This window comes from Ammodytes marinus (assembly GCF_949987685.1).
Source record: "Ammodytes marinus genome assembly, chromosome: 20".
Classification (NCBI taxonomy): domain Eukaryota; kingdom Metazoa; phylum Chordata; class Actinopteri; order Uranoscopiformes; family Ammodytidae; genus Ammodytes; species Ammodytes marinus.
This window is the reverse complement of record NC_137224.1, coordinates 6,740,309-6,753,953: the sequence shown is the minus strand read 5'-3', so window position 1 is coordinate 6,753,953 and position 13,645 is coordinate 6,740,309. Positions and strand designations below refer to the sequence as shown.

Genomic DNA, 13,645 nt, shown 5'->3' with positions numbered 1-13,645 from the left:
ACACACACACACACACACACACACAACCCAGCAAAGACCTCCTACATCCTCATGCACCCATAAAGCTTTTTTACACGCCCCCATCATTCAACACTGCGGGCCAGAGAGCACCAAAGCACCTCACACTTCATCTTGCTTTCGACCTGCCGGTGAACCCACAGTGGATGGACAGGCAAAAAAATGTGGAGTGAGGGCTTTTGTGTATGGCCTTTACACATGTGAAAAATACGCTTGCCACGAGACAAATTCATAAGAGGAAAAACAAACGAAGGACATTTTGGATTTGGAGAGACTGCAATGATGATGATGCTGATGATTCTCATGATGCTGATGGTTGTTAGGACGACAGCGGCCTCGACGACTGGCTCTGAAGCGGACATTAAACCTGGAGTGGAGACCAGCATGGCCAAACGTACCCTGAACATGTGCTACAAGCTGGGCTATGGGGTCACAGAGATCCCACCTAACATCTCCAGCAACACCAAATGCCTGTGAGTAGACAGACAAACACACACACAAATACACATACACACACAAGTGCATAGCCACAAATATCTGAAGCCATGTAGGGAGGCAAATTAATTGTAGATGTTTCCATTTCTGTGACTTGCTGCACGGTTGTTTCACATCTCAGAGGCATTGTTTGGAAATTCCTAGTATGCTGATGTAACACACGGCTGCTTAGCTCTCGTTTGGTTCCTCTCGCGGTTGGCAACTGCAGAAAAACCACAGGAGACGCTTGCATGGAGGCTTATATAAAATCCCTCTCAATTTATGCACAACGGGAGAGCAACAGTAACACCGCATTGTGATAATTGTCCTAAGCCACTCTTCTTCTTGGGCAAATCATCTACAGTGACAACCCTGTGTACACAGTGTTTGTTTGTTCATTTGGGAGGCTCCACTAATTTAATTATGTCATTTCATAAGTTGCTGAACTTCCAGGAGACAGCTTTCAGAGTAACAGAGAGGCGGGATACCGTCAGAGCAAAAAGGCCAAAATATCCTGATTTATTTGTTCTGTTGGTTAGAGCTCCAAAAACAATGGATTTGTCATTCCCACAATGCAACTCAATACCATATTTTGATTTGTTGGACCCTCCACTCCACACCTGGTTTTAATGCAGGCTTACTTTTATACATTTGTATTTGCTGTAGAGCTGTGTTCACATGACATTCGTCCCTGAAATAGTTTTCTCCAATCACCATCATACAGAAGCAGGGTACACGCCGTGTTTACCACCCAAAATCCCATTTTGTGAGCGTGCATAGTCATTTTGACTTTCCCCTCTAATCCTTGCCTCCTTAATCTCCTCTTCGGATGAATTTGCCAACGCTGAATTATTATTATTATGCATTCATTTACCCAGGGAATGTATGCAAAGTCTCCCGGTGTAAACTCAGCTATCTACGGTGGCCATAGAGTAGCCACAAGTCAAAGCTGCTCTCGTAGGTTTGTTTTGTTTTGTAAACAGACAACATAACATTTGTAGCCTCTGATGATGTAGCCTAATGCATTTTTAGCAAGCCTGCTACGAATAGTTTTTTTTACACTTCACCAGATACAGCATGCTAATTAATGTGCAATAGAGATGGTGATGGGGTAGATATATGTTGTTACCTTTTAGACGAGCAATGCTAACTGTTTCAAGTCTTTATGTTAAGCTAAGGTAGCCGGTTGCTGGCCGTAGCTTCATATTCAGCATAGAACCATGTGAGTGAGGTATCAATCTTCCAATCTAACTCTCAGTAAAAAAAAGTGGACACGCTTGTTTACCAAAATGTGGAAACTAGAGGTTTAGGTGTTTCTGACATAATGGATTGGATTTATATAGCACTTTGCAAGGCACTCAAAGACATTTTACAGGTTCCATTCATTCACACACAGTCATACTGCGGTAAACTACCATAGTAGCCACAGCTGCCCTGGGGCAGACTGACGGAAGCGTGGCTGCCATTCGGCGCCTACGGCCCCTCCGACCACCACCTCAAACATACAGCAGTCATACACATTCACACGAGGCAAGGTGGGTGAAGTGTCTTGCCCAAGGACACAACAACCATGACACTGGTGGCAGAGCGGGGATCGAACCGCCAACCCTTGGATCATTGGCCAACCCGCTTAACCACCTGAGCCACGGTTGCCTACAATATACATAGTGACACGGAGCTGGACAAGGCAGGAGAAGGTCATTGCCTCACGACGTAAACAACAAACTGTTGCTTCTTTGGTGGTTGAAAAGCTTTCCAGGAATCTCAAAAGCTTTCTAGGAATCTCAAGGCCGGAATGGGGGTCTGGAAACGGTAGCATAAGATTTAGTAGGACTTGAATCTCTTTCACAAACAAATGCACTTAGACATAGCCTATGCAAGAACACAGTGCCTATGTACATAATGTTACAACTCACTAAAAGGAGACAAACAACAGATACAGTCACAGACGAGGACGCACTTGGTGGCGGGAGTGTATAGCGTCTATTCCAAAGGGACGCGCTGTGAACTCCCAGGCCGGCGATGTGTGTGTTCTCATCTGCTCCGCTCTGCTCGAAGGTCAAGGCTCAGGAACAGTGGGGATATTTACTAGTATGCAGCAAACGGACCAGCCATTTACGAATAGTGACGTATGTACGACCAGATGCAAAGTGATTCTCTACGAAAAAATAAATAAAACAGTTTGCTTCTCACATGAAAAAGTGAAAAAAATCCCCCATTCAACATGGATGAGTAACTGGTCGTGGCCTTGCTGTCCCCGACACAAATTAGCCACTAAGGATTTCTCTCCTCAGCGATTGTAACTGTCCCGTGGGAGCTGACATTGAGTTGTTGTTTCTGCATCAATAGGGAACTTAAGCAGACGCAGATCACAGAGATTCCCCAGGGCGCTCTCCACGGCCTGCAGCACCTCAGCAAACTGTAAGAGTGTGTGTGTGTGTGTGTGTGTGTGTGTGTGTGTGTGTGTGTGTGTGTGTGTGTGTGTGTGTGTGTGTGTGTGTGTCTGTCACTCATGTTTGTTCTTTGATATGAAACATAATGATCCAAGGAAGTCAAAACACTTGAGATAGCCTACTGATTGCCTTAACAGAGGAGGAGGGGAGGCGGGAATCACTGCAAATACCGCTGTACCAGGATGTGGTGCTCATAAAAAAAATTGAAAAAGGAATTTCATATACAGTGCAACAAGCTGGAGAATACTTCTGCCTGAACCCAATGAAAAACAAGAATGATTACATTTATGGAATTATATTTATGAACTTTAGTTTTTAATTTATGTTTTACTGTGTTTTTATGCTCAAAATAAATGCATGCAACAAGGTCTGTTATATTAGTCTTACTAATAATAATAATAATAATATATAATAATTGTTTATCTATTCTCTAATATTTCTCTGTGCCCAAGATGTCTATATATTCAGTTCTCAATCATTTAAAATAGGCCATTTGAGGAATAGGCCTATGTGATTTTGTATCAATCATAAAATTGGTCACAGACCATTCAATCTACTTATTAATCGTCTGATCATTGACCGTGCACTTAAATGTATGGCCTACAAACATAGATCCAAAGTAGCGTTTAATAAAAACTTGATTTTAAAAAAACGTCAAACTGTAGCAGTCATTGATTTAAAATCTATGAGCAGTCAGGGAGCTAATAATCGCTTCGACTTCTTGATCGCTTTTGTATTGAACCCCGTGATTCATCCTTTTGTGATTACATCTGTGGAGATTCCAATATATATGTGGACCTTGGGAAATAATAATTGTGAACAGCATTTCCCCTGTGTACTTGCATAACAAAAGCACAGGTTTGATGTTGTTATGAGATTCCCTTTGTCTAGATTGGTCATTAAAGGGATAGTTCAGTGTTTTTTAAGTGGGGAGATGTCTCTGTAACAGAAGTAAGCATTGCACTGTACTGCAGAGAAGGCCATCCGAAAAAACAATTTTTGCCACACACTGTATACAAATGCTTACCAAAAAACTAAATATCCGTTCGATTGTATGCTAAATTTAGGATTTTTTCACAGTACAATGCTGACTTCAAATACTACATCGACTTCTTCCCCAAACTCCTAAAAAATATTGTGCTGAATGCCAACTCCACAAGGTAACAGTCTATGCATAAGTTCCCTCATACAAGCCCACTTCAAAAATACAGAACTATCCCTTTAATGATTTCTCATTTTCTCTATATTCGAATGTTGCTTTGCTTTTTTTTTGCACCTTAGCATTGTCTTTTAATGAGTGTGTATTTCTTCTTTTATTCAATCTTAGCACAATATCGGAAAACGACATGCTGGACAGTATCGGCCCTTTTGCCTTCGCCGGCCTCCCTCGACTCACTGACATGTGCGTATAAGCTTTTTTCATGACAATTCTTCTCCAATGTACTTGTCTGTTTAGTCTTTGTCATGGAACAAGGAGAGCTGTGAACTCCAAATAAGCTCATCACCCAAACAGATGGACATAGGACTGAGCTTGCCTGGGTTAAGACACACCAGGGTTTCCCCCAGAAAAGTTGTTAGGCACGGTGGCAAGTATCCCACAGGAAGGGGTGGGAGATATGGCCTCAAGTGTATATCACTCAACAACAACACCAACAATTTTAAAAAAAAGTGTGAAAGTGTAGCTTTTTATCAATGTGATGTGTGCTTCATATTCTTAATTTTTTTTTTCCATATAGCTTCATCTCTCAGAATGTTGCCTTAGAAAGTATAGGAGCTTTTGCCTTCTCTGATCTCCCCGAACTCAATGAGATGTAAGTATGACCGGCAAGATAATGGCACTGGTGAAAAACCTGTATTCGAAGACCTGTCAATTATATATTTATGAAAAGCTGAAAGTGTGTTTGTCTTTCAGAACCATAACAATGTCAAAACACCTGAGATTCATCCATCCAGATGCATTCAGGAACATGGTGAAACTAAAATATCTGTGAGTATTATATATATTTTTATTAACCTATTTATTTTTATCACCAAAATGGGGTTAAAACTAGCCTGGCATTCCCAGACCTGCCACTAGGCGCTGGCAAATTAAATTCGCTGCGCCTGTTGGTCTGGACACTCTCCATTGAAGCTTTTTCAGAAAGTCCAGAAATCCAGACTCACGTTTCAATTGGTTTGATCTAATATGGGCGGGCCAGAGCCCTATTTATAGTGCTCTGGGGCGGACGTAACCGGATGACGACAGTGACGTCGCATGCAGTGACGTGCATGCGACGTCGAAGCCGTGATAGTAAACATCAAAGATGGCTGCGGATATGTTGTGTGAGTTTGAGACTGCTTTGGCCTCGACCCTTTACGATTTGGAAGACAGCACTCAAATCTTTCATTAGCAAGTAAGTGGAATGTTCTGTTTTGCCGACCGACCACGGCAAAAGTTTAATTTAACAGTTTAACAGCTGTTCACTAAACGAACGAGGCGTAATACGTCACCTTGTACATCGCTCTGATTGGTTGTAGTGCTATCCAACTGCGTGCAGTGGCATTTGAAATGCACGAGTAGGAGCCGCCCCTTGAGTTGGAAATTACTATTGATCGTGGCCAGACCCTCTATTGTTCAAGATATCAGGGTCTGGATTTCCAGGCTAGTTTAAAACAGGCTTTATCCACAACCAGGGACATCTTTTTCTAATTAGCCTGAATCCACCAGGGAGAGATGTCAACTATCCATTATCTATTCATAATTTTTAGCCATGTTAAAAATATTTGTTGCAAAACAAATGTCACTAAACTTGTTTATGTACATTCTTCGAAACAATCTCAAGGTAATCGTTCATGCACCTGCCTGCGTATCACAAAAAATCCCCCCGTGACATTTGATAACTATAACTATGTTTATGTTTGTCCCAAAGTGTGAGCCCTGGGACACATAAGCAGAACAGTTTTTGTTGACAAATTTGGTTGGGAAGACTGCAGAGACTCTTGGAATTAGTTTCCAAATTCAAAACCTGAACCAAAATGTGTTTTGATTAAGCAGTGTTTCTACAGGCAACATTTTCTGAGATACTGACAGTAGAACTTGATGTAAAAAGGACAGAAGTCTTTGTATGTCTCTGCCACTTTGTGTCTTCTTGGGATCTCTTCACTTGTTAATTTCCTATCTGGTAAAAAAACAATGAAAGCTGCTACATTGTAAGATTTTTATCACCGTAACTCACTCTCTGCTGTTTTGAGGCCGCAGTGTGTGAACGTAGTAACATTGGCTGCTTGATCTTGCACAACACAGGACCATCTCCAACACCGGACTGAGAATGTTTCCAGTCTTCGCCAAGATCCACTCGACGGCCAGCGAGTTTTTGATGTAGGTCTCTCTAACACAATATACAAAATGAATAACAAACACATGTTCAGACAACCACCCACACACACGTCATTCCCCACTACACATACAGTACGTTCAAACATATAAGCCACTGTGCCCACAGAAAAATCTATATGCCCAGAAGAAATCACACCATTAAACATCGAACACTGCAGTTAAAACCTACGCAAAATACACAAGGAATACAAAACCATCTATCTTTAAAAACCCAGCTTCAAACCATGGACCTATAAAGAAACCTGTTTGAGAATGTATTAACAATGAATTTGCACCTCAAGTTTACGTATATCTTCTGTTTTTCTTCTTAAAAAAATATTATTTACATGTCAGTGTTTACTGTCTTTTTAAATCTGTGCTCGGCATATAGTGACCTGCATGAGAACAGCCATATAGACAGAGTCCCGGCCAATGCCTTCAGAGGCCTCTGCACTCAAACTATCGCCGAGATGTAAGAGATTCATCACTTCTTCTTTCTTTCTTTTTTTTATAGCAACACCATGCGTCTGAGTGGGCCTTACATGCGCAGTGATGAATGTTCCCTGATATGCTCCCCGCCTGACCTCTTTACTGAATGCTGTCTGCTCCTGCTGCTTGTCTATTTTTTCTGCACTCCTATACTTTTCAGTGCCCCCCTTTTTATGTAGATAGATAGATAGATAGATAGATAGATAGATAGATAGATAGATAGATAGATAGATAGATAGATAGATAGATAGATAGATAGATAGATAGATAGATAGATAGATAGATAGATAGATAGATAGATAGATAGATAGATAGATAGGCCTATCTGTCTATCTAGCCTATCTAAGAGCTACATGTCTAAAAATAAGAATTTGTGGGTTTGTGTTTGTGTTTTTTTTTGCGTCAGACTGTTTCTTGGCTTGTAACAGTAACTTCCCAAGGCCTCTTCTTGTTGCCTTGTTGTCTTGGCAACTGCACAGATACAAGAAATAGTTAGACATGTAGCCCAAAGTAAAAGGGCTTTTTTTGTGTTTTTGTTTACAATTCGTTAGATGGCTTTTAATACACATTAATCAAACAAGAACACATTAATCTAACTAGCCGCTGCTTGTAGCTTCATACTGTAGGCCTATGTAACAACAGACAAGAACATTTCCTAACATTTTTCATAGGCTATAATTTTCTACTTTTAAAAAGTAACCTATTATTTTTACTGTGGTAAAAAAATCTGTGTCTTCCACCAATCTAGTCAACAAATGCAACGTCCAGTTTAAAAACAGAAAGGGGAGAAGGAGAAGACGAAGGAGGAAAATTCTGACGTAACAAAAAAATTGCATGTTTTTAGTTTGTTCTGTTTGCTCGTATACGTAGGCTACTTTAGTCACTGAGAACTAAAGATAAATTCCCTGTTGGGACTGTGCTGTCTGCGTTGGAGACACGTATGACTGTAGCTTGGCTTCTGTTTCTAATGACAGAAGGCTCACCAGAAACGGCATCAAGGAGGTGGACAGCGACGCCTTCAACGGAACAAAGATGCACAGATTGTGAGTAACCGGCAGAGACGCAATTATCAACAAAAAATATTCTATTTTAGATTTTCATTTAATTTCTATCTCTCTCTCTCTCTCTCTCTTTCTGCTTCCTTCTCTCTCAGATTTCTCGGGGGCAACCAACAGCTTGCTCGAATCCATCCCAATGCCTTTGTGGGTTCCAGTGAGTTGGTGTTACTGTAAGCAGGACATTCAACATCGACTCATGCCTATACATGATTCACCCCTTCCTCACCGTCATGTATTTAAAACTCAGGATGTAGGAGAACAGCATTGTTACATGTGTAGGAAGGCAACAAAAAAAAATCAGAGGCATGCCAGATATGAATGTAAAAAATAAACCAAGAGCAAGGGATTTTTTAAAAACCTGTTTATCCCTCAAACAAAGAGTCACCTTTTTGTAACTGTAAAGTAGGCTAAGTAAGTAGCAATCAATAAATTCCCCATTATGTGTTTTTCTTTTGGGCTGTCGTTGCTGTAAGTGTAAATTGCTATTTTTTCAATCCTGGTCCCGGTAATCACTAGGCAATCTCGCCATGCATTTGAGTTGTAGCCTATACTAAGCTAGAGTTGACTTTTTTCCGACAGAAATAAAATGACACCTCTTTTTAAACGGATCACCACAGGTCCAAAGCCTATTATGTAGCCTATTGCACACAGAGAATGGCATGGATTCTGTTCAAATGAAAATGACATGTTTTGTTTGTATGTGTGTGTGTGCAGGAACATCTCCCACACAGCCGTCAGCTCCCTGCCAGACAACATCCTCGGTGGGCTCAAGAAACTGATCGCAGAGTCCGCCTTCCATCTGAAAGAGCTCCCTCCTCTGCAGCTCTTCACCAAACTGCGGCAGGCCCGGCTCACCTACCCGTCTCACTGCTGCGCCTTCCACAACATACACAGGAACAGGTGTGTCTGAAAAGCTTATTGTTTTGGGGGAAATAAAAGCTTTCTTCGTGTAAGTGTAGTATGTAATATACGTAGTATCAACCGCAGAGACATTGATTCATATTGATCATAGAAAAGCAGGCCTTATTTATTGAAAAATCAATACATTATAATGTTTGATAATATTTGTATTGTGATAATGTCTATTTAGGCTAATCTTGACTTTAATTCCTTTTGATTTCTCTATATCTATTGTATGCACCAATACACACAGATATAGTGTTCTTGGTCTTGTTAGGTAGGAATTCATTGTATGTGAAAACTAAGTTGGCTATATTTGAATCTGGAAAACCTGTATCAAAACTTCATCTAAATAAATGTCTGTGTTGTATTCCGTGTGCCAGATCTAGGCGGAGCCCCCTGTGCTCCCTCCTCAATGCTCCGGATGAGCCTCACTTCTACAGAGACCACTGCTCCAACTCCACCGCCGTGGTCTGCACCCCGACACCGGACGACTTCAACCCCTGTGAAGACATCATGTCCCTGGTCCCCCTAAGGGTCCTTATCTGGGTCATCTCTATCCTCGCCCTGCTGGGAAACTCAGCCGTGCTCCTGGTCTTGTTAGGTAGGAATTCATTTCATTCCCATCCCATGTGGAGTCTGCTTGAATGTTATGTCTCTACATTATGACTGACGGTGCATCAGGCTTTAAGGTAGCCTACTGCCTATGAGAAGTGAAAAGCAAAAAAGTGATGTAGGGGAGAACGGGGTAATGTGAGACACTTTTTACATTTGCTCCCCTCTAAGCAAGCTAAAATTATTTATCAGTCAAATTTACACATTTCCCATTAATTCAGGATGTTTCCTAGAAATGGGCATTAGCAAAATTTATTCAAGACAAAGGGCAGTGAAAATATGATTGTTTTAAAAAAAGTTGTCTTGTGTCTCACTTTACCCCAGCTGTGGGGTGAACTGAGACAGACCAGAGAAATCAAGGGGCTTAACTGATCCACTTACTTTTTCCACTCTGAAACTACCATAACAACAAATGTTGTAACAGTTACAATCCTGACAGCTAGCTTGAAAACCAAATGTTCAAAAACTAATGTCGGATTAGTAACAGAATCATGAGGTTTGGTCAAATAAGCAAAACATTTTTCTAAATACTTGAAAGTAACTCTGATCAAATAGAACATATAATTCATATTCAATAATTAACATTAAAATTACAGATAGAACCAGTTAGATTAAAACACAGTCTGGGGATCAGAACACAGGACCCTTAAAGCCAGCTAGTGTCTGGGGGGCAGAGCAAAGAACAATCAGAACCAGCTAGAACAGCCTGGGACTCAGAACCCAGGACTAGACCCAGCTGTCATTTTCCATATTTTGAGTCTTTGATTAATATTTTTCTGCATTTGTTTTATTGGGATCATTCATTGAATAAAGACATATTACTTAGAGTCTATTGATGTTTAAGGTCACTCTCCTGTACCCCTTCAACCATCAACCCCCACCTCCAGCCCACATTGTCTTTTGTCTTATTCAAACTAGTTTCCTTGCTACCTCAAATATAATGGATTCATTAACAGAGGGCACAGACACTTTCTCACTTTACCCCACACCATTTGTCTCACTTTACCCCACTGCCACAATTTGAGAAAAAACTACCTCTCTCAGCAATTCAGGCTAATCTTCAGTTATCATCATCACATGGTTTCATATGTTGGTAGTTCATCAACATGTATGATAGAAGTTTTTCTACCTAAATCAATTTGCTTTGACACAACAATTGATTATGTTGACAGCAAGAAAATTTACTTTTACATGCAAAAAAGACATTTTTGTGAAAAAAAACATCCTTACAACATCACCATAAGGTCCCTTCTTTCATGGCCAAGGGGAAATGAGAGGGGCTTGAAAACATATATCTCACATGACCAAAAATGTGTTTCACATTACCCGATGTTTCACATTCCCCCGTTCTCCCCTACTAAAAATAACGTTAATTATTTCCATTTTTGAGACTTTATACTTGTCCTCCACTACATTCTGGTCCATCACAGTTATTTAGTCATAGTACTTTGCAGATAAAACATTAGATGAATGAGAATTGCATCTCCATGCAACCTCCTTCCCCAATTTCCTTCATTCTTAAAGTGTCTTGCTTATGCATGTGCTTGTGTAGGCCTACTTGTTTCTTTTCCTATTTTGTCAGTAGCCAAAATTTGAATTAGGCATATAAGGTTTTCCACATAAGTGTTAATAACTAGAGTGTCAGTCACTATTCTGACATCTTTCTTTCTGTTATCAGGCAGCCGCTCCAAACTGACTGTCCCTCGGTTCCTCATGTGCCACTTGGCCTTCTCTGACCTCTGCATGGGCATCTACCTGGTCGTCATAGCCACTGTGGACATGCTGACCCGTGGCCGGTACTACAACCATGCCATAGACTGGCAGACGGGCTTGGGCTGCAGTGCTGCGGGCTTCTTTACGGTGTGTATGGAGTGATACATACATAGGATAGCCCTCCATGAATACCATCACTCACTGTTGGATTGAAACATCATGTGTGTGCTTTGTGTGTGTGGATTGCAGGTGTTTGCCAGCGAGCTGTCTGTGTTCACGTTAACAGCCATCACTCTAGAGCGCTGGCACACCATCACTCATGCTCTGCGGCTGGACCGTAAACTGCGCCTGAGACACGCGTGTATTGTCATGACAGCGGGCTGGATCTTCTCCGCCATCGCTGCTTTCCTGCCCACAGTCGGAGTGAGCAGCTATGGCAAGGTGGGGTTTATATTTAGACCATATGTTCTGCTTAGAACCACCTCTGTGCTGCTTTCCAGATTGTAGGAGCTATGTATTTATCTATGTTCCTTAGACATTGCTCTAATCTAGGTAATCCGGGACACGGCTGGAATCGTACATGAAGTGTGTCTTAAACCATTCGGCCATATATTACATTAACATGATGACTTTACATTGGTTATTTTTTAGGTATCTGTATGTAGAGTCTACTGTCCCACAAGCTGATTAAAGCTGTAGTGCGTAACTTCGGTCGCCCCCCCCCCCCCATGAGGAATCCTGAGTTATTACAACAACGCTGTCATAGATCTACATGTGGTAAGCCTTTGGTGACCATGCATTGATTTTATACCTTCTGCTGTGCGTCCAGGTGGTTTTCTTAGCAGTAGAATCAACAACTGAAACATTTCCCATGCGCTTCTTGGGATTTTTCTGAGCTCCTGCACCTGTGCCATGGGGGCGTTTTGTAAACACTGCAATACTGACAAGAGAGAGTTTTGTGGAGCCCGATAAGCTCAATAAACTTCGTATCAACTCACTTGGGGATGGCTTGAATGAAACCGACTATCGTTTAAATGATTTATATTATGCACTATAGCTAGACCTTTTTTTCAATATATATTCGTGGTTCATGTGTTTGTGCTGCAGGTGAGCATCTGCCTGCCTATGGACGTGGAGTCCCTTGTGTCTCAGGTCTACGTGGTGTCTCTGCTGCTCCTCAACATCGTGGCCTTCCTGTGCGTGTGCGGCTGTTACCTCAGCATCTACCTGACCGTGCGCCACCCGTCCTCGGTGCCCGCCAACGCTGACACGCGCGTGGCCCAACGCATGGCCGTCCTCATCTTCACCGACTTTCTTTGCATGGCGCCCATCTCTTTCTTCGCCGTCTCTGCCGCCCTGAAGCTCCCGCTCATCACAGTGTCGGATGCCAAACTCTTGCTGGTGCTATTCTACCCCATCAACTCCTGCTCCAACCCATTCCTCTACGCCTTCTTCACACGCACCTTCAGAAGGGATTTCTTTCTCCTGGCCGCTCGTTTCGGCCTGTTTAAGACCCGGGCGCAGATCTACCGGACGGAGAGCTCCTCCTGTCAGCAGCCGGCGTGGACCTCTCCCAAGAGCAGCCACATCATGCTGTGCTCCATCGCCAACACCTTAAGTCTAGATGTGAGACGAGAGAGTTGACTATCATCCGCATATACACTGATACAGACTTTTTTTTCTGGAACTTTCGACAAAGAGGGTCATACTTCTGTCATGATAATCCAGAATGCTATATCTTAGTGATGGAGATAATGCATTAAAAACTCTAACAGACACTTATTCTCTTGTGTATAGCAAGTAGTCTCACACAGTCAGACCAAACTACAGCTAGTAGTAGGCCTACGTGTGCAAGTGGTTGAGATACCGGATAAAAAAAGACGACTAAATCCTCAGAACGATGCCCCTCACTCATAGTTCTTGCTTTGGATGACATATACTTTGGTTGGTTTTCATGTGTTTTGTAATTGTTGTCCGTTTTTCTTTGGTACGCAACTGAATCTTACACAGGGCAACAACAGGTGTCCCTCTTAAACAATGGGGCCCATGGGTAAACTCCACTCCTACAGTAGTACAGTACAGTGTGGGTAGAATTCCAAGTAAAGATAGCTACAGAACAGCTGCAGATACAAAAAAAAACTAGTTCAAATAGTCGTCCTAGATAAATCCTTTTTTTGTTTGTTTGAACTGAATTGGAATGACAAATAGATGTAGTTTACTGCATGGTAACAACCCGATCTACGAGTTAAAGTCGGAAGAGTTGAAGAAGAAGAAGTATACTGGTTTTTACCTCCAAGATAATGAAAAAGGGTGAAGTTCTCTGAAACTGTTTACTTCAAAATCCACATTAATTTAAGATTCAACGCCATGATTGAATGAGATGCATTGAGAAGCACACTGCAGGGATGCACTGATTAACGATCTCCTCATACACTCTGCTGTAGCTCTCCACATCCTTCCAGCCCGTCAGTTTACCTATTTTTTTTCTTATATAATGGGAATGTCAAGGACTTGTTTTTATCTTTGTAATGTAATGATGTTAATGAAAGTTTTGTTTTATACATGCGTGT

The 13,645-nt window shown here is 41.7% G+C and overlaps 1 protein-coding gene across 1 annotated transcript; it reads left to right on the top strand.

Moving 5' to 3' along the window:
- Positions 1 to 300: 300 nt before the first annotated feature.
- Positions 301 to 12,719, top strand: fshr (follicle stimulating hormone receptor; the record flags this gene model as incomplete). The annotated part of the gene is made up of 14 exons (XM_080049713.1): positions 301 to 491; positions 2,842 to 2,913; positions 4,273 to 4,347; positions 4,682 to 4,756; positions 4,858 to 4,932; positions 6,229 to 6,303; positions 6,692 to 6,772; positions 7,764 to 7,832; positions 7,943 to 8,017; positions 8,562 to 8,747; positions 9,131 to 9,351; positions 11,041 to 11,222; positions 11,325 to 11,516; positions 12,183 to 12,719. The coding sequence occupies 14 exons, from the start codon at positions 301 to 303 to the stop codon at positions 12,717 to 12,719; spliced, it is 2,106 nt and encodes a 701-aa protein (XP_079905839.1).
- Between the last annotated feature and the right edge of the window lie 926 nt (positions 12,720 to 13,645).